The 27,442-nt window shown below is 42.3% G+C and overlaps 1 protein-coding gene and 2 long non-coding RNA genes across 4 annotated transcripts; all 3 read left to right on the top strand.

Annotated features, from left to right (window-relative positions):
- Positions 1 to 215: 215 nt before the first annotated feature.
- LOC127329946 (uncharacterized) lies at positions 216 to 613 on the top strand. Its single transcript, XR_007869062.2, has 3 exons — positions 216 to 346; positions 423 to 466; positions 539 to 613. It is a non-coding gene; the product is annotated as an uncharacterized lncRNA (long non-coding RNA).
- A 266-nt stretch (positions 614 to 879) lies between these two features.
- Positions 880 to 1,541, top strand: LOC127329945 (uncharacterized). Its single transcript, XR_007869061.2, has 2 exons — positions 880 to 1,002; positions 1,319 to 1,541. It is a non-coding gene; the product is annotated as an uncharacterized lncRNA (long non-coding RNA).
- Positions 1,542 to 7,455: 5,914 nt separating this feature from the next.
- Positions 7,456 to 10,983, top strand: LOC127332220 (uncharacterized). 2 transcript variants are annotated; one of them, XM_051358493.2, is made up of 4 exons: positions 7,456 to 7,614; positions 9,385 to 9,570; positions 9,769 to 9,808; positions 10,668 to 10,983. In XM_051358493.2, the coding sequence occupies exons 2-4, from the start codon at positions 9,388 to 9,390 to the stop codon at positions 10,721 to 10,723; spliced, it is 279 nt and encodes a 92-aa protein (XP_051214453.1). In that variant the 5' UTR covers positions 7,456 to 7,614; positions 9,385 to 9,387; the 3' UTR covers positions 10,724 to 10,983. The 2 variants fall into 2 exon arrangements, with proteins under 2 accessions (XP_051214453.1, XP_051214452.1); XM_051358492.2 differs by having other exon boundaries at positions 7,458 to 7,614; positions 9,367 to 9,570.
- Positions 10,984 to 27,442: the final 16,459 nt, after the last annotated feature.

Genomic DNA, 27,442 nt, shown 5'->3' on the forward strand with positions numbered 1-27,442 from the left:
ACTCCGGTCAACCTCGTAATGTGTGCCACCGCCCCCACCACTGTATATATAGCACAGGCGACAGGGGCCCACCAACCAGATGCGGTTGGGCGCCCGCAATCAGGGCGCGGACAAGGTCAAGGGTCCGAGTTCAAGCCGTTGGGATCGGACGCGAGGAGATCATCCTAACACTGAGTACCCAGTTCTATCTTGCATTGCTCGTGATGTGCTTGCTATCAAGCATCAACGGTGGCATCAGAGTCGTCTTTTAGTGCTGGTGGGAGAACAATTAGTGATCCTAGGAACAGGCTAAAGAGTGACACGGTCGAGGCGCTGATATGCCTCCAAGATTGGCTAAAGGCTGATGGTAAGTTTTTCTAATACTGAATGGTAGAATTAAAATCTCAACTTTATTACTGACTTATGATTTTGCAATTCTTCAGATCCTAAAACAACCAATAAAGATGTTGAGGAGGAAGAATACTTGGTAACTTATAGCTAATACTGAATGTGAGTAAATAAATCATCTTTGTCTCACATGCCTCAAACTAACTGGCAGGTTTTCTACCAAGAAAGCGAGTGCCATGAAGAGACTACGCCAACAGAATTAGCTTGTGGAACTCAACAAACAGGTAAACATTTGTCAGAGCTACTAGTTGCTTATAATATGTACTAGGAAACCTTACTTGTTATTTATATTCCGTTTAAATAATTGTTGTGCACTGAAGCTTGTAAAGTGAAACAATATCAGGCTCATCTCTGAAACTTGTAACTGTCTTGGATGTGACCCGTCGTTAATAGTTTTCTCGAACTGTGCAGAGTGCTTCGTTAGAGCTCCTTGATGCTTGTCACTACAGTTATGTTTTAAGTATGTTATGAGCTGTTCTGTACTGAGTACTGACTAGCTTGTTCATTTTTGCCAGCCGGGTCTGTGTCAACTCTCATGGTCTGATCAGGAAGTACGGGCTCATGTGCTGCAGGCAGTGCTTCCGCAGCAATGCCAAGGACATTGGCTTCATCAAGGTATACTTGCCTTATCCTGCTCTTTAGTGAGTTCTTCAGCAAGTTTTGAGTACTTCATTAGGTATCGTTTGCTTGAACTGCTGTATCCTTAGGATGTTAAGGCTCCTCTTTTACTGTTGTGAGTTATAGATAATCTAGTGTTCTTGTGATCCTTGAATCAAATCTGTCAAATAAGGCTGTGATCACTACAATTATATGCACTATTTGGTTTTCTATTGTATTCTGTGTTCACTACAATTACACTTGTAGGTGAAAGTATAGTTCAGAACCCCTTATATGTGTAAAGTCTTTTAACTTGTCATTCTTTTCCTTACAGTACCGTTGAAGACTCTTCATGTTTGTGACTGAGATCTGTACCTACATCAGAGGAATGGATCCTTCATTCAAGGCTTAATTTATGTGCTTTAGTTTTTTGTTCAGAGTACTATGCTAGTAAACTTGTTGAAGTTTTGGTGAGACCCATGTGGTTGTTAAAGTGACTATGTGATCAAACTTGAAGTAATTTCTGTATTCGATGACATAACCCTGATCCAACTTGGCTATACGAGGTTATGTTCAGCTGAGTTCTGTAGGCTCCGGTTTAGAGTTATGCAAAAAAATGGTTTATGATTTCCTGATTGTATTGAGAACCTGAGAGTTCATAAAATTGTAGCCATTCCATCAAAAAGTACACAGCTCCGTTCTACCTGTGAAAGCTAGCAGCAGGCGGCCTACTTGTCCGCCAGAAATAACGGCCAGGAGAATCAGCGGACACGGACGCCGCTAATTATACGATTAGTGTTGGCGGATGGAGCGGATAGGGCGGACGGGCCGGCGGCCTGTCCACTTGCACCGTGACTAATTGGTGCATGCATTCTCTTTCTCTCCCTCATTAAATAAAATTATGCCTTAGAGGTGGGGGTTATGGGACAAATAGTTTTTGGGAATATGACTTACACTCTAGGACGGAGGGAGTAGTAGTAGTTTTAACGAACTAGTATTTTATGACCCACGGCAAAATTGGCAGGCGCACATCTAATAAAGAAAATTTCCTTTGGTTAACATTCCTTGTAATATCTTTTCCTTCCAAGGAACCTTATTATAATGCCTTCTTTATTTCTTGTACAAACAATCTATGTATGTGGCTAGAGAATTTGGATCTTATTAGGGTTCATAGAGAGGAAAAAACTGATATCACCAACGGGAATGGAGAAAAGTATAAACGGAGAGCCCATATCTTGACCTAGAACTTGGTTAGTTTGCGCCGGTGATTTGAGTGAACGAGGTTGTTGGTTGTGGCATTTGGGAAGGTGAGTGAGAGGGGGCCAGGCCGGAGCCTATTTGAACGTCAGAGGTACGCGAGGCAACATCTACGCACATTAACACCGCCGACACCCTCTCCCTCTCGCAAACACGCGCACTCTCCCTCTCGCAAACACGCGCCCTCTCCCTCTCGCAAACACGCGCCGACACCCCTCTCCCTCTCGCAAACACGCGCCGCCGACACCCTCTCCCTCTCGCAAACACGCGCACTCTCCATCTCGCAAACACGCGCCGACACCCCTCTCCCTCTCGCAAACACGCGCCGCCGAGACCCTCTCCCTCTCGCAAACACGCGTCGCCGACACCCCTCTCCCTCTCGCAAACACGTGTCGCCGATTAGGGTTAGGGTTTGGTTTGTGTTTGATTAGGGTTAGGGTTTGGTTTGTGTTTGAACATTTACTTATCGATTTAATTCTTTTGCAGAAACAATGGATCAATTCGAACGGGACTTGGAACAGGAAGACATATTCGCGGACATAATCCGCGATGGTACAGAAGCCGACCGAGCCGACTCCGGTGATGGAGAAGCCCGCGGCTCCGGTGATGGACAAGCCGACGGCTCCGGTCATGGAGAAGCCGACGGCTCCGGTGATGGAGAAGCCGACGGAGCCGGTGACGGAGAAGCCGACGGCTCCGGTGACGGAGAAGCCGACGACGGCTCCGGTGACGAGGTATTAATGGAATTCTATATGTACATATGTATTGAGGCATTAGTATAGAGGCATTAATGCAATTCTATATGTATTCTCTTAGGCCTCCGAAGATAAGATAGAGAAACGAGGCCCGGCAAAGAAGTTGACCAAGAAAGACCACTTCACAATTGAAGCTATATCACCGGAAGGCCAACCGGTGGTACCCGAGAATGTCGGAGTGAAGTTCAAAAATCAGTGCGGAGTTGTGGTTAGAGATCGTATCCCGATCACTGTCAGAGAATGGAACAAGACGAAGAATGTGTCCGAAAATCAGGTTGCCGATAGGTACAAAGACACACTTTTCAGAGACCTCATGGCACATTTCACTTTGCCAGATTTGGGATCGGAGTCTGAGAATGTTAAGCAGCGAGCGCTAGTGAAGAAATGGGCTCTTAAGAAGATGGGGGAACTTTTCCGGGCGTATAAGAACCGGTTATGGAAAAATTATAAGAAAGACAAGAAGCCTCCATTATTCGAGAACTACCTAGCGAAGCAGGAGCATAACTGGGAAGAATTTGTGAGGTACAAAGAATCAGAGGAGGCAGTGAACCTGTCAGCGAAAAACAAGAAGAATGCAAGCGAGAAGAAATATCACCATCATACGGGGCGAGGGGGCTACGGAAGAGCCATGCCTAAGTGGGATGCACAAGAGGCTGAGATGGAGCTGAACGGGATCACTCCAGAACCCACGCGAGAAGGATGGGACACAAGGGCTCGAAATTGGTTCCTCGCGCATGGCTGTGAGTATGACATGAAGACAGGGAACATTGTTGAAAGTGACACCAGGGTTAGGGTACCCAGGCAAAAATGGATTGAAGTGACGACAGATATAAAGGCGGGAAAACTAAAGTTTGCTCCCGATAGAGAGAAAGACTTGCTGATGCTTGTCCTCGGTAATCCTGAGAAGGGAGGACGAACAAGAGGCTTCGGCCCTAGTGTTCCGTGGTCGCTTGGGTTTCCGGCCGACGCGGAGACTTATAGAAGCCGAGCGAGAGCTAAACAACGCCAGCTGGAGGTGCAGAATGACCGGATGGCCGAGTTCCAACGCCGACATGACCAGCAGCGGTGGGAGCTTCAGCAGACAGCCGGGAGATAAATGAACTAAAAGGACAGCGCCCGCCAGATAATACCGCTGAAATATCTCAGCGACGAGACAGCGAGCGTGGCCGACTCGGAGGCCCCTCCTACACGGATGATGATAGATGCCGGTCTGGGCGACCCCTTGGATGGAATCAAGGAGCAAACACCTTGTGATCTCCATGAGGTGTTCAGGAAGGTTTCTGTTAAGGTGGCGGTCGGCTATGTCTTACCGGCATTTGGACCTGAAGGTGAGCCGGCAACATGGCATGGCAATCCGATTCCAGCTGGCTATGCTCGTGTCGGGGTGGATTCAGTTGTCCCGTCGTGGGAGACATTGGAGCTCGATATCCCTGGAGGTGATGGGGGGCTTACACTCGAGAGAGGTCTTTGGGAGAAATCATTATCTGGGAAAAGAAGAACATCAGGCTGCCAGGCTGGGTAGCACCTAGTACCGGTCGTCCCAGCAGGTCACCATCACCTCCTCCAGGTGATCGCATGCCACCATCACCTCCTCCTACTGATCACATGTCGCCACCATCATCACCCCGTGGGTACGACGTCGACCACGACATCGGTAGTCCATCTCCATCTCCAGCGCCGCCGCCTCCGCCCACTAAGACTCGGAATGCACCCAGCCGGAAGCATTTCAAGAGTCATGTCCGCAAGAGGTCGCCCCTCCCAAAAGTACCAAAGGTTCCTCCCCCCCGTCCTTGGGATCTTACTGTCGAGGAAAATGCGGCCGCTGTTGCGAAACACAACTATGATCATTTCCATAAGCCAAAACCTCCAGCGCCGAGCCATACACAGAGAAGCAAATAGAATATGCTACTAGTTTTCTGAACACACCATCGCAGTATGAGTTACACGAGAAGAAGGATGACTATACACGCACTCTTGCGAAGGTAATTGACCAAAAGAAGGATGAAAAGGCTAAGGAGAAGGACATTGCTGGCACGAGCAAATCATCAGCTAGAAGTGCAGATGAGATAAGGTCAAGTTCAACAAGTGCACCCCTCAAGGCCAAGCAAACGACAAAAGGCAAAAAGAGAAAGGAAGTTCCCCTCCTCGGTGCTCAGCCCAAACAATCGATCCCAAAGACTCAAAGTGCTTAATGTTCCCAAGCTGTACCAGGAACATTATGGTGGTATCGATATGGAAGAAGCTGCAACCCTAGCGGCTGCCTGTAAAGTTTCCGTGGAGGAATTGCTGCTTGCAGCAGATGCTGACATACCCACTGCTGATATAGCTCCTAAATTTGTCTACGGGGCCGACTTGGTCAGCAGAGAGCAGCTGCATAAACTGCCAACACATATGCGGAATTTGCATCAGTGGTACCTTGATGCATGCAAGGAGAAAAAAATGTACATCGTGGCGAGTATACCATGGGAATATTACTACCGAAAGGAGGAGATCCATATTGAGATGAATGAACTCGCAGCTTATTCAATCTAGAAGCCCTCGACAAATCTCTCATGAGTTGCTATTGCTTGTAAGTTATTAACTACATATAAGTTCATTTTCATTCAGTTCATGTTCGTTTTCATTGCATATATATACTCATTATATCTTATGGGTTCTCTTTTGCAGACTGAAGATCGGTGAGTGCAAAAGTAATAATATTATCAATGTTGGGTTTGTTGACCCAGATAAAATACATGTTGAAACGGTGAAGCATAAACGCGAAGAAACGGGGGAAACCTACTAAGGTTTTTGGGGCAGCAATATTTCGTGATTCAATATTGTTTCCTTACAACTACGAGTGAGAGTCTTAATGATCTTTTATGCACATTCAATTTTTCTTACTCGATGTTAAGTGTAATTCCTGACGTATATGCATAACATGTGCAGCTTCCACTGGATTCTACTAGACATTCAACCTGATAAGGGAATAGTTGAAGTAAAAGACCCACTGAGTAGAGGCCTGGACGGGTTACAGGACTTGCAGAAGTTGCTCCAAGTGTAATTTCCTTCATCGCCGCGCTTTATCTTTCGTGAGATATCAATTAATTATCCACTCATTCAATCATTCTTTTGCCTGGCAGGGGTTGGCAAGCTTTGAAGAATGTTCATAAGGAGATTACCTTTGCAAAGAAGCTAACATTTAATCCTGTACCGTGCCCCCAGCAGCCACAAGGGACGAATCTATGTGGATACTACGTTTGCGAGTCCATTCGCATGTTAACCACTGAGAAGCAGAACAAAAATAAATTTGACGTAAGCAATAACATTCACAACTTTATTTATTATCATCAATATTTCGTTATCAAGACTGATATAGTCATACTCATCTCATTTTCGTATATAGGTCGACTTCATGCGGGACAGACTCCAACCAAAGGAACACGCACTAGGAATCGCGGAGGAACTGGCGGGACTTTTGGTTAGAGAAGTAATAAACAACAAAGGCTTGTTTAGTCCAAATAGTTGTTCTACCTCCAAATAGACGGTCGTTAGTACCGTTTGTCGATCGTGAGCTCCATGTATATATGTAGGGAACCTACGAATATGTGTAAGGGGAATCGACTTCTGCTTCCAATATTTGTTTGATCGATCTATATATATATAATGAATGAATGTGTACAACTTCTAGTAGCGTACAAATATATGCAACTTTTATTTTCGGATGAAAAAAATGAAATAACAGGCGGTCGGTGGCGGGGGGAGGGGTGCTGCACCCCTCAAACCCTAAAGCAGAAGCGTTGTGCGCGCGCCACGTAGAGGGCCTTTTGTCGCGGGTGGTAATACCGCCCGCGACAAAAGGGCCTGTGCCCTGCGCGCCAGGCGGCTGCCACGTGGTGGACCTTATGTCGCGGGTCGTAAGTGACCCGGGATAAAAGGCCTCCCTTTTATCGCGCCTTGCTTGTCGCGGCTGGCCGCCCGCGACAAAAGGCCCTAACCACCCGGATCAAAAGGCCTGTTTTCCACTAGTGAAAGCCACGGTGATGACAGGACGTCCCTCCTGCCACCACCTCGGCAACCATCATTTGACATATACACATGCACACTACAGTAGCTTACGCAAACTTGCCGCATAGGAAAGCTGCGGCGATGACAGGATTCATTTGTTAATTTTCATACCCAAATATAAAAGTATGTAGCTTACGTAAAAATCATAAGTCTCAGATGAGTAGTCTAAATAAAACTCTTTCCTTCTAATTTTTTCTAACTTAGTGGTCAGGTAACTATTTAACTTAGTGTCTAAATAGATTTAATCAGGTTCCGTTAAACCCAGGTCCCAAAAATCCGCTTTAAAGGAGTGCCCTTTTTTCCCCTAAACATCACCGAGGAAAGGGTTCGGCTTCTGGGCTCTCTGGTCCAGAAGAATTTGGAACGAAGGTCCAGCCCGTTTCGTTTCCAAGCGAGCTGAACACGGACTCTCCTCGCACATTCTAAATCGGGTTCGGGTCCGTCCGTGCGTTTGGATCCGGGGGAGAGAGACAGAAGAGAAGAGAAGAGAAAGGCGACCGCGGCGACGAGGCCCGCTCTTCATCCTCCAGCGATCGCCTCCGGAACAGCCGCCGCGCGCCAGGAAGAACCGGTGAGCCTCCCCAATCGACTAATCGTGCTTTTCTTGCCGCGGTCCGACCATTGCCGTCCGTGATTGATAGCTACCTAGTACATCCCTTATGCTGGTGTAAATCCTTAGGGTTCGTTCCATGAATATGTGAGCTGAGCTCGTCGGGAGAGCGGCCGGTGTGCCTTCTAACCCTTCAGGCAGACGGGCCAAGTGGGATTAATGACGACCCGCTGGTTCGTATGAAAGAAAAATAGGATGTTTGTTCTGTATAGAGTAAATCGTCATCACTCCTCAGTGTGTGTTGGGTGTGGATTGATGGAGCCATGTAGGGCTGGGGGTTACCTGGGAGCAAAGCTGGCTGGGTCTGTTGGCTGGGGGAGCAACGCTATTAAACAGCTCAGGACGATTGTTCAATTTTGCGTGTGCTTAGGTGACCGATTCTTGTTTACTATCAAACTTAATAATGGTACTGTACTAGCTAGCATCAGTTTAGTACTCGGTTAGCGAGGTTTCATTGGGTTCAGCTGGACCCACTGTAACATCCTGGCTCTGCCCCTGCTTTCAGGATGAACTTCTTGAGCACTAAAAGGCACATGTTTGTTCTTTGGGTGGAATGTTCTTGTAGAAGAACTAGGAGCAACTCCTATGTTACCAATAACGTGAGAGCATCCCGTTGCCTTGCCACTCCATCACCTTTCGCCCTTGCAAAATTTATTCTCTTTGCTGTATTTTGGGTTTCACTAGCTTTCGCATCAAAGCTGCAGCTGTTAGCCTTTTCTCAGCATGTTGATCAATACTGTAATAGGCAACATAACTTGTGCCTACTATATACATGGCATAGTTCTTGAGGAAGAAGAATGACATACCACTGTCTTATTTTTAGTTTGTACTTGGTAAATCTGTGATTGAAACCTTCCTCGTCCTTGTGATGCATTGCGCTCATGTACAAACTTTATAATACAATGCTTTTTGTGACATGTAAAAATACAATTTATGCTGGTGTCAATTGTATATCTGTATTGATATGGCATCGGTTTTAAAAGATGGTGCATCAGAGTTCATGCTAGTTCATGAACCTTGCTGTTGTATGATAGGTCACAGGTTGTTGTAGTCATTTTCGTGTTTCTAAAACAAACTTTGGTATGTTAGAATTTTTACCACAAGACTAACTTTATAGAATCAGCTTGCACTAAAAGTAGAAAACAGAGTTCCTGTTCTTACTACCTTCTCTCAAGATTCATATTCCAAAGTCCAAAATAATATACTGGCTGTTGGTGCTTATTGTGTGCAATCAATTAAATTGCGGAGAGGGGCAGGAAATATGCAAGCAATTCTTAGTAATATCTCATAAATGTGCCTTTTGGTGGTTGGTGCTTGTTGTGTACATGTAGCTATGCATTTAGGATGTATTTTCTGCTCCATGATGCCTATTTTGTTATTTTTCATACGGAAGCATCACCGATGCATTTCATGATAACATAAGTTATTTTTCATACGGAAGCATCACCGATGCATTTCATGATAACATAAGTTGGGTACTAACTAGTTCTGTAATTTTCCTATGAGTAAAAGCCTGTGCGCAAGGAAAGTTACTTTCTGGTAGATTAAATTCGTTGGCTTTATATGAGCCTGCAATCTTATACATTTTTTGCTAAATAGCACAGCTGGGTGCGTAGACCTAATTCAGATCTTTGTAGTAGAACAGATAGAATGCTGTTATATGCCACTCAGCTTAATATCATTTCAAAATATCTACTCACTGATATTGCATAGGCATCTTCCTCTATGCAGGCAATGTATATCCGAGTGAAGCGAAACAAGACGACCTACTTCATACAATTTGATCCAACTGAGACAACTTTAAGCATTAAACAAAAATTGCATTCAATAATTGATCAGCCTCCCAGTAATCAACGACTGATCTTGTCGGCAACACATGATGTACTGGATGACTCAAAGACGTTGGCAAATCAGAAGGTACCATTGTACAGATATTAAGCACATAGTGGATGCATCTTGTCACAATAAAAAGGGAAGATAATTGTGGACTGGCCAACAAACGTGTGATTATATCATTATTAGATTAGCTCATATGCTGTAGTTACTACAGATTTATTATTTCTGAATGTCTGTCCTGTTCAACACATAGTTAATGTTGTCTTTTCCTATCTGCAGGTTGAAAATGATGCTGTTGTTGCATTAACACTGAGACAAGGTTCTATTCTATACTCGGACTGCTTAAGAGCATTAATTGTTTGTGTTGAACTTAACCTCTTCATTTAACTGTATGTGATGCATTGCCATGTACGTGGTTGCTGGCCGGGCTTCATAGTTCTATTACATGACTTCCTGAATAAGGAAACGACTTAGTTTGTAAAAGAGCTTCATTTCTAGTAGTGTTTGCTTTCTTGGTGACTTGAAGTTTCTCTGGGGTAACTTTTTCTTAGTCTGATGTCATGATCCATGATTCTGCATTGATTGCGAAGTACGTGTTACTAATCATAATTTTAAACAAAAAAGTTGGGGGTACTTATTGCAGTAGAGACTCAGTGATCAAGAACAAAATCAAGTATAGAGACAATTTGATTGGTAGCGAAAGCTATGATATCATGGTGATTACCTTTGATTTTCTATTTTACTACCTCCTTTTATTAATGCATGTCGTCCTATAATGCGTGCTATGAAACCTAACAGAAAGGAAATCAAGGTGGGAGAGTTTAAAACAATATCATTAGATGTGTTATGCATATCTGGGTGAAAAGCAATGGTCTAAATATTTTTGAAGTTTCATGTGGAACACTACCCATTTTCTAAAAATGACATGTATTTCCATACTGAGCGTGTACTAATGTACTTGAGACTGTACAAAGAGAACGGAGAGTCTTGTGCACCTGAGCAAGTTTTACACTGCCCTATTCTGAATCATGGAAGTTACATGTGTCTATGCCTTTTGTTAAAAAAGGTCAATAAGATTAGGCTTTCAACTGGGTGTACTTTCTTGTCCTAGCAATAGCTGTTGCACCGATATGAAGCACGTAGAAGCCTGACTGTTGTTTATCTGTTTGTCTTATCAGATGATAATCAGTTCGAGGATGTTTACATCGCAGCGCCGGAAGACTCGCCATCATGATTTAGACTCTTGGGCCTTCTGTACTATATTATGATGTTTGCAAGGACCTCTTCTTTTTCACTTTGTGAATCGTGTATCTTGTATCCTGTTGGGTTTGTAGAATCTTGTTAAGGATGCCGGGCAACGATTATGTATTCCATTAAGCCTTGATTTTATCGCCTAACCGATGTTCCTGCCTACTTGATTTATTTGTCTCGTGTTCTCACTAGAGCACAATGTTGGGCAGGATGATGAGATGAATTAATTGATTTTGATGGACCTGAGCTATTCCCTGTACAGATTTATGCAAACATACTTTTGTACTGAGGTTGAAAATTTTCATGAAGTTATTTTTTCATTTGACAGATTTGTGCACAAAATAATTAAATTGATCCTCAAAACAATGTTTAGAAACAACTTTAAGCAGCACTATTTCACATCCTCCTAGTTGCTTACTGGAGTTTGTAAGTATGGGAGTTCAGTCTGGGATTGTTGTAACGCTCATTTTGGTTGTGATTGTTACTGGAGTTTGTAAGTATGGGAGTTCAGTCTGGGATTGTTGTAACGCTCATTTTGGTTGTGATTGTTGAGAAGATATTATCTTTGAAGCTAGCAAAGAAAAGGCATGTTGTTGCTAATACAGTACTCCACAATCGGGGAAAGGTTTTACGGAGTACCATTTCTCAATGGGGTGCGATTGCATATTATATTTCGACCATTTCACAGCGTTCGAACTTGACATCACGCCTATGATCATCTTTTACATAGAACAGATGCTCGATCAAAGACAAGGTAAGGAATGAGGTATGCCAAGGTAAGGAGTGAGGTATGCCAGAGTAACTAGATGCGCGTCACATGTACGGTAGATTTCTCGAGGGAGTCATATAAAAAGACACGACATTTGGTAGGTTCACAGCGTTGGAACATGACATCACAAACTCTGATCATCCTTTTTTTACGTAGGTCAACCTAAGCCAAGGTAAGGAATGAGGTACTCCGTAAGTCAAATCAATTCGTTGAGCGTAAGCGCTTGCATGCTGATGGTGATGGAACGGACGCAACACCACGGAAACCTCCACAGAATAAGCCTCCATATGTGACGTCAGCACCTGCGTGGACGTCACTGTCCCCTCCTCACCGGTCCGGCCATATATATACACAACTCCTCGAGATGCTACGACCAAGACATCCAGCACTTGACTGCCTGCGAAGCGAATTGACTGAGCGAGAACTGCCTAAGATCGATCGTCGACCCACGCGTGCCAACTAAATTGATTGATGGAAGGTAATCAGCATCGGCAGGAGTCTCCGGCGCCGCTGCCGGCGGCGGCGAGGAGCAGGACACGGCGGGACCCCGCCCAGGATCACGTCTACCGCGTGCCGCCGCAGGACTTCGCCCACACCGTGCAGAGGCTCACCGGCGCCTCTCCTCCACGCACGCCTCCTCCTCTTCCTCTTCCTCGTCGGGGTGATCAGCAGCCATCGTCAGCGCCACCGCCGCCGCCGACATTCTCCATGCAGGAGGCCTACCTGGAGTGGTGCGACTCCAACAGCGTCCTTCTCAGCCCCGGGACAATGGCCGAGCTAGACCGCGCCGCCCGATTCAATCCAGGGATAGATAATTAGCTAGCCAGCCTCATTCGTACATATACACAGGTACACTACATGCTAGCTAGTTGCTCGACTTCAGCCTCTTGTATTCGGACGTGCTGTGGGCTTTCGTGATTTTGTCCAGCAATGGAACAGCGAGTATTCCCTAGCTTGGACCCACTCGCTGTATTAAACAGGCTGGTGTGTAGTATGTTAGTGGTGAACACTATAATTGTTTCAGTATCAGATCTACATTACGCATGATTTGAATTTTACGTAGTTTCGCACATAAAGGAGGACTGAATTATGGCATTTGCATTGACGGATGCACACAACTATTTTTTACTACCTCTGTTCCGAAATGTAAGACCATGTACTATGTGCATCCAAAGCGAATCATAGTGGGCATATGATGCAGTTCATCACATAGTAGAGCATCGGTTCTTTAAATCTGACAACAAAAGCGAACCAAGTATTTGATTCGGTTCCTTGCATGCATATGTGGGCCCCTTGGCAGGTATGTGAGGAAGAATGGTTGGATAGAGAGAGAAAACTGCTGGTAGTTTAATAGAAAGTAGGACCCACAGCCGGTTCACTACATAGCAACAAACTTGCTACCGGTTCCTATTCTGACATATTTTTCATTGAATCGACTCCACATTGTACATGGCCTAAGCCATTTCAAAAAAGCTAAAGGCTTACATTTCAAAACAGAGGTCATATTTGAGAAAGTGAAGACACGATCACAACTTCATTCAAACTTATCATAGCATATCGAATAAATAAATCCTGATATAAGCGTGAGCAATGTATAGTTCAGAATATTCTTCAATATTCTAGAAGTATCAAGAAGTAACATGAAGCTTCTAGAAGACTATGGAGTATTTCATGTTGAAGAGTGAGACCGAGGTATAGCCTAGATGGTAAGGATGTCCGGATGCTTAGAGCATCTATAGTCAAGCCCCCCATATGACGTCCGGTAGCGGCGCCGGATCGGACGTATGTGGGTGTCAGCACGGAGGGCGTCAGACACACCCCCAATACGGCACCCCCAAAAGGGTTTTGACCCATTTTTGGCAATTTGAAATAAAAAAGCATATAGTCTTAGCCATATAATTAATATTTTCGCTTAATATTTTCGCTTGGTGCAACTTCGAATACCACACAAGTATTAATATTTTCGCTTAATACAATTCTAGCATGGAGTATAAAAATTTATCATGAAAATAAAATATGGTAATAACTATATTAGTATTGCCTCTAGGGCATATTTGGGCCGCACCATACCCAAACCTTGTTTGGGGCTAATTTTGGATCCGCGGTTGGGCGTCAATTTCTATCCGGCAGACCCAATAGTTGTTTGGAGAGGGCTATGTGGGGCGCGAATGGAGATGCTCTTACTTTCCCACCTGAGCTCGAGCCTAGCTACGTGCTTCCAATTTCAGGTCACCACACACACTCTTCTTAAATTAAAACACTTCGAGCTTTGTTCTCACAACAACATTGTTTTTTCTTTAACTATGAAGTGGGTATTTGAGAAAAATGTTCGAAGCTTCCAAGAATTCTTAAGATACACTAGTAGAAACAAGGGCTTTGGTTTTTTGCCCCAGATGTCTTTTGCACCGGATTTGGCACGAACCGGTGCTAAAAGGGGTCATTAGCACCGGTTCGTGGGGCGCAGCCGGCCAAGGGACCTTTTGCACCGGTTTGTGTTACGAACCGGTGCAAATGATCTATCTTTTGCACCGGTTCGTAACACAAACCGGTGCAAAAGGTTCGTCGCCAGGCACGTGTCAGCCGAGGAACCTTTAGCACCAGTTCGTGTTACGAACCGGTGCAAATGGTCTATCTTTTGCACCGGTTCATAACACGAACCGGTGCTAAAGGTCCCCAGCCCTATTTCAGCTCAGCTGCCCGGCCAAACAGCACACTCACTTCATTTTCGCTAGGATAAGGTGTGTGTGTGTTGAGTGCTAAGTTGCTTCTCTTTGGCATGCACATAAGGTGCTCGATGAAATGTGTGAGAGAGTGATGCCGCTTGATGTTACACACAACAAAAATGAGATGAGGTGTGATACGCGTACAACACGCGTCCGTTGGGAACCCCAAGAGGAAGGTGTGATGCGTACAGCGGCAAGTTTTCCCTCAGTAAGAAACCAAGGTTTAATCGAACCAGTAGGAGCCAAGAAGCACGTTGAAGCTTGATGGCGATGAAATGTAGTGCGGCGCAACACCATGGATTCCGGCGCCAACGTGGAACCTGCACAACACAACCAAAGTACTTTGCCCCAACGAAACAGTGAGGTTGTCAATCTCACCGGCTTGCTGTAACAAAGGATTAGATGTATAGTGTGGATGATGATTGTTTGCAAAGAACAGTAGAACAATTGCAGTAGATTGTATTTCAGATGTAAAGAATTGGACCGGGGTCCACAGTTCACTAGTGGTGTCTCTCCCATAAGATAAATAGCATGTTGGGTGAATAAATTACAGTTGGGCAATTGACAAATAGAGAGGGCATGACCATGCACATACATGATATGATGAGTATAGTGAGATTTAATTGGGCATTACGACAAAGTACATAGACCGCTATCCAGCATGCATCTATGCCTAAAAAGTCCACCTTCAGGTTATCATCCGAACCCCTTCCAGTATTAAGTTGCAAACAACAGACAATTGCATTAAGTATGATGCGTAATGTAATCAATAACCACATCCTCGGACATAGCATCAATGTTTTATCCCTAGTGGCAACAACACATCCATAACCTTAGGGGTTTCTGTCACTCCCCCAGATTCACGGAGACATGAACCCACTATCGAGCATAAATACTCCCTCTTGGAGTTACAAGCATCAACTTGGCCAACGCATCTACTAGTAACGGAGAGCATGCAAGATCATAAACAACACATAGGTATGAATTGATAATCAACATAACATGGTATTCTCTATTCATCGGATCCCAACAAACACAACATGTAGCATTACAGATAGATGATCTTGATCATGTTAGGCAGCTCACAAGACCCGACAATTAAGCACAATGAGGAGAAGACAACCATCTAGCTACTGATATGGACCCATAGTCCAGGGGTAGACTACTCACTCATCACTCCGGAGGCGACCATGGCGGTGTAGAGTCCTCCGGGAGATGAATCCCCTCTCCGGCAGGGTGCCGGAGGCGATCTCCTGAATCCCCCGAGATGGGATTGGCGGCGGCGTCTCTGGAAGGTTTTCCGTATCGTGGCTCTCGGTACTGGGGGTTTCGCGAGGAAGGCTATTTGTAGGCGGAAGGGCAGGTCAAGGGGCGTCACGAGGGGCCCACACAGTAGGTCGGCGCAGCCAAGGGCTGGGCCGCGCCGGCCTAGTGTGTCGCCACCTCGTGGTCCCACTTCGTTAGCTCTCCGGTCTTCTGGAAGCTTCGTGTGAAAAATAGGCCCCTGGGCGTTGATTTCGTCCAATTCCGAGAATATTTCCTTACTAGGATTTCTGAAACCAAAAACAGCAGAAAACAGCAACTGGCTCTTCGGCATCTTGTTAATAGGTTAGTTCCAGAAAATACATAAATATGACATAAAGTATGCATAAAACATGTAGATATCATCAATAATGTGGCATGGAACATAAGAAATTATCGATACGTAGGAGACGTATCAGCATCCCCAAGCTTAGTTCCTGCTCGTCCCGAGCAGGTAAACGATAACAAAGATAATTTCTGGAGTGACATGCCATCATAACCTCGATCATACTATTGTAAGCATATGTAATGAATGCAGCGATCAAAACAATGTAAATGACATGAGTAAACAACTGAATCATAAAGCAAAGACTTTTCATGAATAGTACTTCAAGACAAGCATCAATAAGTCTTGCATAAGAGTTAACTCATAAAGCAATAAATCAAAGTAAAGGTATTAAAGCAACACAAAGGAAGATTAAGTTTCAGCGGTTGCCTTCAACTTGTAACATGTATATCTCATGGATATTCTCAATGTAAAGTAATATAACAAGTGCAATATGCAAGTATGTAGGAATCAATGCACAGTTCACACAAGTGTTTGCTTATTGAGGTGGAGAGAGATATGTGAACTGACTCAACATAAAAGTAAAAGAAAGGCCCTTCGCAGAGGGAAGCATTGATTGCTATATTTGTGCTAGAGCTTTGGTTTTGAAAACAAGAAACAATTTTGTCAACGGTAGTAATAAAGCATATGTGTTATGTAAATTATATCTTACAAGTTGCAAGCCTCATGCATAGTATACTAATAGTGCCTGCACCTTGTCCTAATTAGCTCGGATTACCGGGATTGTCATTGCAATGCACATGTTTCAACCAAGTGTCACAAAGGGGTACCTCTATGCCGCCTGTACAAAGGTCTAAGGAGAAAGCTCGCATTGGATTTCTCGCTTTTGATTATTCTCAACTTAGACATTCATACCGGGACAACATAGACAACAGATAATGGACTCCTCTTTAATGCATAAGCATGTAGCAACAATTAATGTTCTCATATGAGATTGAGGATATATGTCCAAAACTGAAACTTCCACCATGATTCATGGCTTTAGTTAGCGGCCCAATGTTCTTCTCTAACAATATGCATGCTCTAACCATTAAATGAGTGGTAAATCGCCCTTACTTCAGACAAGACGGACATGCATAGCAACTCACATGATATTCAACAAAGAGTAGTTGATGGCGTCCCCAGAAACATGGTTATCGCACAACAAGCAACTTAATAAGAGATAAAGTGCATAAGTACATATTCAATACCACAATAGTTTTTACGCTATTTGTCCCATGAGCTATATATTGCAAAGACAAAGAATAGAAATTTTAAAGGTAGCACTCAAGAAATTTACTTTGGAATGGCGGAGAAATACCATGTAGTAGGTAGGTATGGTGGACACAAATGGCATAGTGGTTGGCTCAAGGATTTTGGATGCATGAGAAGTATTCCCTCTCGATACAAGGTTTAGGCTAGCAAGGTTATTTGATGCAAACACAAGGATGAAGCGGTGCAGCAAAACTCACATAAAAGACATATTGTAAACATTATAAGACTCTACACCGTCTTCCTTGTTGTTCAAACTCAATACTAGAAATTATCTAGACTTTAGAGAGACCAAATATGTAAACCAAATTTTAGCAAGCTCTATGTATTTCTTCATTAATAGGTGCAAAGCATATGATGCAAGAGCTTAAACATGAGCACAACAATTGCCAAGTATCACATTATCCAAGACATTTTAGCAATTACTACATGTAGCATTTTCCAATTCCAACCATATAACAATTTAACGAAGAAGAAACTTCGTCATGAATACTATGAGTAAAGCCTGAGGACATACTTGTCCATATGCAACAGCGGAGCGTGTCTCTCTCCCACACAACGAATTCTAGGATCCATTTTATTCCAACAAAACAAAAACAAAAACAAAAACAAACTGACGCTCCAAGCAAAGCACATAAGATGTGATGGAATAAAAATATAGTTTCAGGGGAGGAACCTGATAATGTTGTCGATGAAGAAGGGGATGCCATGGGAATCCCCAAGCTTAGACGCTTGAGTCTTCTTGAAATATGCAGAGGTGAACCACCGGGGCATCCCCAAGCTTAGAGCTTTCACTCTCCTTGATCATGTTGTATCATCTCCCTCTCTTGATCCTTGAAAATTTCCTCCACACCAAACTCAAAACAACTCATTAGAGGGTTAGTGCACAATCAAAATTTACATGTTCAGAGGTGACATAATCATTCTTAACACTTCTGGAAATTGCACAAAGCTACTGAAAGTTAATGGAATCGAAATATCCATCGAACATATCAAAACAGGCAATGCGAAATAAAAGGCAGAATCTGTCAAAACAGAACAGTTCGTAAAGACGAATTTTATTGAGGCACCAGACTTGCTCAAATGAAAATGCTCAAATTGAATGAAAGTTGCGTACATATCTGAGGATCACTCACGTAAATTGCCATAATTTTCTGAGTTACCTACAGAGAATTTTGCCCAGATTCGTGACAGCAAAGAAATCTGTTTCTGCGCAGTAATCCAAATCTAGTATGAACCTTACTATCAACGACTTTACTTGGCACAATGATACGTCCAATTTGCATCACTATTTTATATCATAATTTGCTGTTATTCATTGATATATTTTATATTTGGACATAATACTTATGTTATTTCATCTATTTTGCATGTTTCATGATTATTGGAGGATCGAGCACCGGAGCCAGGATTCTGCTGGAAAAAGCGCCGTCAGAATGCAATATTTCGGAAGATCAACAGTTGATGGAAATTATATCAAAAATCCTATTTTTCCAGATGATGAAGGGAGCCAGAAGGGGGAGCCGAGGGGACCCGAGGTGGGCCCACCCCATAGGCCGGCGCGGCCCAAGGCCTGGCCGCGCCGCCCTATGAGGAGGGGGCCCACAGCCCCCTCTTGCCTCCTTTTCTTCGCGAACGCCTTCGTCCCGAAGACCTAAGCTCCAGAGGGTACCTCGCGAAGAGTTACAGCCGCCTCTGCGAGGCGGAGAACACCAGAGAGAAAAGAGCTCTCCGGCGGGCTGAAATCCGCCGGGGAAATTCCCTCCCGGAGGGGGAAATCGACGCCATCGTCACCGTCATCGAGCTGGACATCATCTCCATCACCATCATCATCATCTCCATCATCATCACCGCCGTCTCCACCGCTGCACATCGTCACCGCCGTAGCAATTTGGGTTTGATCTTGATTGTTTGATAGGGGAAACTCTCCCGGTATTGATTTCTACTTGTTATTGATGCTATTGAGTGAAACCGTTGAACCAAGGTTTATGTTCAGATTGTTATTCATCATCATATCACCTCTGATCATGTTCCATATGATGTCTCGTGAGTAGTTCGTTTAGTTCTTGAGGACATGGGTGAAGTCTAAATGTTAGTAGTGAAGTATGGTTGAGTAATATTCAATGTTATGATATTTAAGTTGTGGTGTTATTCTTCTAGTGGTGTCGTGTGAACGTCGACTACACGACACTTCACCTTTATGGGCCTAGGGGAATGCATCTTGTACTCGTTTGCCAATTGCGGGGTTGCCGGAGTGACAGAAACCTAAGCCCCCGTTGGTATATCGATGCAGGAGGGATAGCAGGATCTCAGAGTTTAAGGCTGTGGTTAGATTTATCTTAATTACTTTCTTGTAGTTGCGGATGCTTGCAAGGGGTATAATCACAAGTATGTATTAGTCCTAGGAAGGGCGGTACATTAGCACAGGTTCACCCACACAACACTTATCAAAACAATGAAGATTAATTAGCCGTATGTAGCGAAAGCACTAGACTAAAATCCCGTGTGTCCTCGAGAACGTTTGGTCATTATAAGAAAACAAACCGGCTTGTCCTTTGTACTAAAAAGGATTGGGCCACTCGCTGCAATTGTTACTCTCGCACTTTACTTACTCGTACTTTATTCATCTGTTACATCAAAACCCCCTGAATACTTGTCTGTGAGCATTTACAGTGAATCCTTCATCGAAACTGCTTGTCAACACCTTCTGCTCCTCGTTGGGATCGACATTCTTACTTATCGAAGATACTACGATACACCCCCTATACTTGTGGGTCATCAAGACTATTTTCTGGCGCCGTTGCCGGGGAGTGAAGCGCTATTGGTAAGTGGAATTGGTAAGGGAAACTTCTACTGTTTGTGCTGATTTTATTTCTGCCTGCTGCCATAATTCATTATGGAGAGATCTCCTTTTGAATGTTTATTTGGGAAATCTGCTACTACTGCAAAGTTAGTGGATGAGGCGCCAGGTGAGGAAGAGATACCATACAAAATACCTATGAAAATTATTGAACGCGTAGTGAGTAACCGTTATACAGGGGATGGAACTGTCTACCCTGGAGATCATTTACTGTTCTTGCATGAGTTATGCGGTTTATTCAAGTGTGCATGTATTGCTATGGATGAAGTGAGGAAGAAACTATTCTCTATATCGATGTCTGGTAAAGCGGCGCATTGGTATAAATTACTGGATAATGGGGATTCTCTTGAATGGAATGATATTGTGCCCCGGTTTTATTCTAAGTTCTATCCTCCAAGTGAAATTCACAAGGATCGGAACCGCATATATAATTTTTGGCCTCATGATGGAGAGAGTATTGCCCAAGCGTGGGGGAGATTGAAGTCTTTAATGCTCAAATGCCCCATTCATGAGCTTCCTGGTAATGTTATTATTGATAATTTCTATGCAAGACTTTCTTTTGAAGACAAGACCTTGCTGGATACTTCTTGTTCTGGATCATTCACGCGCAACAAAGAAGAGTTTAAAAGGGACCTTCTTAATCGGATCCAGGAAAATACTGAAGGATGGGAGAACGACAAAGATAGAGAATCAGGTATAAATTATGATTATAAATGCATTGAAGCTTTTATGGATACTGATAAATTTCGTAATATGAGTGCTACTTATGGTCTTGATTCTCAAGTTGCTGCAAATCTTTATAAAGCTTTTGCCTCTCATTATGAATTGCCTAAGAAGAATTTTGATAAGTATCATGAACCGTATAAAGATAAAATTGATTCATCTATTAATAAATGCGTTGTAGTTGAAACTATTGATCATGTTATTCCTGAAGCTTATATTGAAAAAACTCCTTTCCCTGCTAAAATGAAGGAGTACTCTGTTATAAATAGTGCGGTTCATAAAAGTGAAAAGAAACCTATAGAACCTGAAGAACAAATAAAAGTTGAACCTACTGTTGCAATAGTTAAAGATCTTGTGACTGAAAATGTGAAGGATGGTCATATTATTTTCTGCGAAGATGCCTCTAATATTGTTTCACATCCTAATAAGTCAAAGAAAGCTAGTGTTCCTATGCTATCTGTTAGAATTGGTGATCATTGCTATTATGGTTTATGTGATATCGGTGCAAGTATTAGTGCTATTCCTTATGAGCTTTACACGGAGATTATGCACGAAATTGGTTCTTGTGAACTTGAAGATATTGATGTGGTTATCCAGCTGGCTAATAGAGAAACTATTTCTCCAATTGGTATTGTTCGAGATGTGGAAGCCCTATGCGGTAAGATTAAATATCCTGCTGACTTTTTGGTACTTGGCTCTGCTGCTAGTAAATATTGTCCTATCATTTTTGGTAGACCTTTTCTAAATACTTGTGGAGCTATTATAGATTGCAAGAAAGAGAAAATTTTGACTAAATTTGCTGGTGAATCCTATGAGTTTAACTTCTCTAAATTTACCAAAACTCCTTATAAAGCTGATTTGCCTAATAATGATTTTAAAATGGAACAGTGTGCATCTATTGTTCTTGTTCCTAATAATCCTTTGCAGCAACATTTGGAGAATAGCGAGAGTGAAGTTTTTAGGGAAGAAAGAGATGAGCTTGATGAAATTTTTCTTCGCCAACCTATTCTTAAGCATGATTTACCGGTGGAAGATCTTGGTACAACACCACCACCAAAGGAAGATCCTATCTTTGATTTAAAACCATTGCCTGATAATCTTAAATATGCTCATATTGATGATAAGAAAATATATCCTGTTATTATTAGTTCTAAGCTTACAGAGTTTGAAGAAGAAAGGTTATTGGAAATATTGAAGAAATACCGAGGTGCTATTGGCTACACACTTGATGACTTGAAGGGGATTTCTCCCTCTATTTTCCAACATGCCATTAATATGGAAGATGATGCGAAGCCTGTTGTTGAACCTCAGCGTTGTCTAATTCCTAAGATGAAGGATGTGGTAAGAAATGAGGTATTAAGACTTCTTGAAGCTGGTATTATATATCCTATTGCTGATAGTAGATGGGTTAGTCCTGTGCATTGTCTTCCTAAGAAAGGAGGAATGACTGTTGTGCCTAATGATAATGATGAGCTCATACCTCAAAGAGTAGTTGTAGGGTATAGAATGTGCATTGATTATCGAAAAGTTAACAAAGTTACTAAAAAGATCATTACCCTTTACCTTTTATTGATCAAATGTTAGAAAGGTTATCTAAAAATACTCATTTTTGCTTTCTTGATGGTTATTCTGGGTTTTCACAAATTGCTGTTAAAACTAAGGATCAAGAGAAAACCACTTTCACTTGTCCCTATGGAACTTATGCTTATAGACGTATGCCTTTTGGTTTATGTAATGCTCCTGCTACTTTTCAAAGATGCATGTCTGCTATTTTTCATGGTTTTTGCGAGAGTATTGTAGAGGTATTCATGGATGATTTTTCTGTCTATGGGAATTCTTTTGATAATTGCTTGCGGAACCTCGATAAAGTTTTGCAGAGATGTGAAGAAACTAACCTTGTTCTTAATTGGGAGAAATGCCACTTTATGGTTAATGAAGGAATTGTATTGGGACATAAAATTTTCGAGAGAGGTATTGAAGTTGATAGAGCTAAAGTTGAAGCAATTGAAAAGATGCCCTATCCCAGGGATGTTAAAGGTATTCGTAGTGTTCTTGGTCATGCTGGGTTTTATAGGAGGTTTATTAAAGACTTCTCCAAGATTTCAAAGCCTCTTACTAATCTTCTTCAAAAGGATGTACCTTTTGTTTTTGATGATGATTGTAAGGAAGCTTTTGAAACTCTAAAGAAAGCCTTAACAACCGCTCCTATAGTTGAACCTCCTGATTGGAACTTACCGTTTGAAATTATGTATGATGCTAGTGATTTTGCTGTAGGCGCTGTTCTTGGACAGCGAGTAAACAAAAAATTGAATGTTATTCATTATGCTAGTAAAACTCTTGATGCTGCTAAAAGAAATTATGCTACTACTGAAAAGGAATTGTTAGCTGTAGTCTTTGCTTGTGATAAGTTTAGATCTTATATTGTTGATTCAAAAGTTACTATACATACTGATCATGCTGCAATCAGATACCTTATGCAAAAGAAAGATGCTAAGCCAAGGCTTATTAGATGGGTACTTCTGTTGCAAGAATTTGATTTACATATTGTAGATAGGAAAGGTGCTGATAATCCTGTTGCTGATAATCCTGTTGCTGATAATTTGTCTAGATTGGAAAATATTGCTTATGATCCTGTTCCTGTTAATGATAGTTTTCCAAATGAACAATTGGCTGTAATAAAGGTGAGCTCGCGAGACAGTCCTTGGTATGCTGATTATGCTAACTTTATTGTTTCCAAGTACTTGCCTCCAACCTTTTCAGCTCAGCAAAGGAGGAAATTCTTTTATGACTTGAGACATTATTTTTGGGATGACCCACACTTATATAAAGAAGGAGTGGATGGTATTCTGCGAAGATGTGTTCCCGAATATGAACAACAAGAGATACTGAGTAAATGTCATGGTAGTGCTTATGGAGGACATCACGCCGGAGATAGAACCGCGCAAAAGGTTCTACAATCAGATTTTTATTGGCCAACTCTCTTCAAAGATGCAAGAAAGTTTATTTTATCTTGTGATGAATGTCAAAGGGTTGGTAATATCTCTAGACGCAATGAAATGCCTATGAATTATACTCTTGTTATTGAACCGTTCGATTGTTGGGGATTTGACTTCATGGGACCTTTTCCCTCTTCAGAAGGTAACACTCATATACTTGTTGCTGTTGATTATGTTACTAAATGGGTGGAAGCCATACCTACAAAAAGTGTTGATGGTGAGACCTCTTTAAGAATGCTTTTAGATATTATTTTTCCTAGATTTGGAGTTCCTAGATATATTATGACTGATGGAGGTTCTCATTTTATTCATGGTGGTTTTAGAAAAACTCTTGCTAAATATGGTATTAATCATAGAATTGCTTCCGCTTATCATCCTCAAACTAGTGGGCAAGTAGAATTATCAAATAGAGAGATTAAATCTATCTTGGAAAAGACTGTTAATAAAACTAGAAAGAATTGGGCTAGTAAATTGAAGGATGCACTATGGGCTTATAGAACTGCTTATAAAAATCCCATGGGAATGTCACCTTATAAAATGGTTTATGGAAAAGCCTGTCATTTACCTTTAGAACTAGAGCACAAAGCTTATTGGGCTGTTAGAGAATTAAATAAAGATCCTAAACTTGCCGGTAATAAGAGGTTGCTGCAATTGAGTTCTCTAGATGAATGGAGAAGTGAAGCTTATGAAAATGCTAAACTCTTCAAAGAGAAAGTTAAGAAATGGCATGATAGAAGGATTATCAAAAGAGAATTTAATATTGGGGATAAAGTCCTATTGTATCGGTCTCGTCTCAGATTCTTTGCAGGGAAATTACTCTCGAAGTGGGAAGGACCATATGTTGTTGAGGAGGTGTATCGTTCAGGAGCAATTAAAATTAGCTCTCTCCAAGGCAATGCTACGCAAGTGGTGAATGGACAAAGACTCAAGAATTATATCTCAGGTGATTCTTATAATGTAGATGTCGATATTATTCGAGTGGAAACACCGGAGGCTTTCATCAAAGGACAAATTGACAGTCCGCCAGAACTCGACTTTGAATAGGTAACAGTACTGGTAATAAAAAGTTCGCAATTTACTTTCCGAACAATGTTTTTGCTGTTTTTGGAAAATATGAAAAATTACGAGATCGAAACGGAGTGGAGGAGACGCACGAGGGCGTGCCCCCATAGGCCGACGCGGGCCCCAGCCAGGCCGCGCCGCCCTATGAGCTGGCCGCCTCGTCGCCTCTTTCCGACTCTGGTTCGACCTGGTACTTTCCTTTTGTCGTGAAATTTTTTGCTATATAATCCCCCGGACCCCTGGAGGTCCGTATATCGTTTTCTCGACGTGTTTTGTTTCGAGCTGTTTCTGCCAGGATTTGTTTTCAATCTAGGAGCACCATGGCCTCCAGCAACAAGGGCAAGAGGCTTTCGGAGGAAGAAGTGAAAAGGGTATCATCAAAACAAGAGCAGCAAGCCGTTGGGAGTAAGCAAATCTTGGTGGGATCTGTTGACACTCGATGTTCTTTCTCTCATAACTTGCAGGGGTCCTTACCACCTGCTCTTAGCCTCGACTCTTTCCCCGTGTTGGAAGAGGCTCTGCGGACTACCAATGAGTTTTGTGATCAATACTGGGCTCTAAGAAGAGAAGTGGAGATACTCCAGGAGGAGAATTACCGTCTCTGTAGAATGTTGGAATATTACTCGATTCCCATCACAAGGTCGCCACCGCCAACTTCAGATAACAATGAATCTCTTCGAGTCTTAGTGCAGAATTGCCAAGCTGAGAAACTGAAGCTGAAGGAGATCTGTAAGAAGCGCGGGAGGAGTTCATCACCACCATCGCCGAAGGAGTAATTCATCATCGGTATTGGCATCCCCTTGGTTTGTTCCAAGCTTGGGGGAGTGCCGCGGTATCACATCATCACTATCTTTTACTTTTTACTATCAAGTAGTGTCATATCATGAGTAGGGAAGTTATCATATAAGATGGGTTGCAGTTTGGAAGTATCTCTCCTTTAGTTGGTTGTCTATGTATCCCTTGTTGTGAGTTATCGTTATGAAATATTAATGAGAAGTATTATCATTTACATATTGCACATCTTATTTTAGGTTGCAATCTCTACTATATGATTTACCTTGTTGTTAGTATTGGTATCACTTTGGGAGCATTGAATAAATCTATTTGGTTTTGGCAAACTTAGCATTGGTCAATAGCAACAACACTTTGAGGTTTAAGTAGAAAAGAGAAATACATGTAATTGTTTCATTGTCTTCCTTTCTTGCTAGCTCATAGCTTATTATTCTGAAGTTAAAATTGTTTGCGCTTACAAGGAAGATGCATGATTGTTTCTATCACATGTATATTTGTTTGTTTCCCTTGACTCTTATGCTTGCTAATTAACCTTGCTAGCCAAAAACCTGTACTGAGAGGGAATACTTCTCGTGCATCCAAACCTTAACCCAAACCTATGTCATTTGTGTCCACCATATCTACCTACTACATGGTATTTCCTGCCATTCCAAGTAAATACTTCGTGTGCTACCTTTAAATAATTCAAAATTTACTATCTCTTATTTGTGTCAATGTTTTATAGCTCATGAGGAAGTATGTGGTGTTTTATCTTTCAATCTTGTTGGGCAACTTTCACCAATGGACTAGTGGCTTCATCCGCTTATCCAATAATTTTGCAAAGAGAGCTGGCAATGGGATTCCCAGTCCCAAATTAATTAACCTAAATAGACACTCCTCCATGGTATGTGATTGATGGACGGCACCCGAAGGATTCGGTTAGCCATGGCTTGTGTAAGCAAAGGTTGGGGGGGGGAGTGTCATCATAATAAAACTAAAATAAAAAAGGCACTCCTTCATGGTATGAGATCGTTGGCAGGCACCCGAGGATTCGGTTAGCCATGGTTTGTGAAAGAAAGGTTGGAAGGAGTGCCACACAAAATTAAAATAAAATGGGAGCCGCTCTTTGAAGGTTTGTCTGGCAAGGGGGTTAGAGTACCCACTACCAGTCGTTGACAACAACAAACACCTCCCAAAATATTACTTTTATTCTCTTTATATGATTTCAAAACTGAAAAAGCTCTAGCACATGATTTAATCCCTGCTTCCCTCTGCGAAGGGCCTGTCTTTTACTTTATGTTGAGTCAGTAAACCTATTTCCCTCCATCTTGAGCAAGCATTTAAGTTGTTGTGATCAAACCATTATATTGTGATTTACTTCATCATGTCTTTTACTTTTCCTTGTTTAGTACAAGTTTTATCTGAATGAATATAGATTTGCAAGTTATCAATGATCATGAGGAGACTATTATGATTGAGTATGCAAGTTGTGCCATATAAACTTTAACATGAGAGCGCTGCTCAATAGATAAGTATAACCTGTTAATTGTTCTCTGACCAAGAACAGAGTTTGCCATCACCAACTATGATTTCTTATGCACCTTTATTTGTGATTACCTTATACTTGTTTCAAGTTAAAATATATGAGGAAGATGTTTACTAGAATGTCTTGTGTGAATGAATATGATGCTTTTTGTCCGTATTTTATTTATCGACTCTTCACTCCATAAACATGTGGTCCTGTTTACTGAGTTCAGTTTCGCTTGGGGACAAGCGAAGTCTAAGCTTGGGGGGAGTTGATACGTCCAATTTGCATCACTATTTTATATCATAATTTTCTGTTATTCATTGATATATTTCATATTTGGACATAATACTTATGTTATTTCATCTATTTTG

This window comes from Lolium perenne, chromosome 4 (assembly GCF_019359855.2).
Source record: "Lolium perenne isolate Kyuss_39 chromosome 4, Kyuss_2.0, whole genome shotgun sequence".
In the NCBI taxonomy this organism is placed as follows: Eukaryota; Viridiplantae; Streptophyta; class Magnoliopsida; order Poales; family Poaceae; genus Lolium; species Lolium perenne.

Excerpts from the sequence above, each read along its gene's own strand:
- LOC127332220 (XM_051358492.2), top strand. The coding sequence starts at position 9,379 with ATGCAGGCAATGTATATCCGAGTGAAGCGAAACAAGACGACCTACTTC. Across the intron at positions 9,571-9,768 it reads AGACGTTGGCAAATCAGAAG|GTTGAAAATGATGCTGTTGT; the intron begins GTACCATTGTAC and ends TCCTATCTGCAG. Across the intron at positions 9,809-10,667 it reads TGCATTAACACTGAGACAAG|ATGATAATCAGTTCGAGGAT; the intron begins GTTCTATTCTAT and ends TTGTCTTATCAG.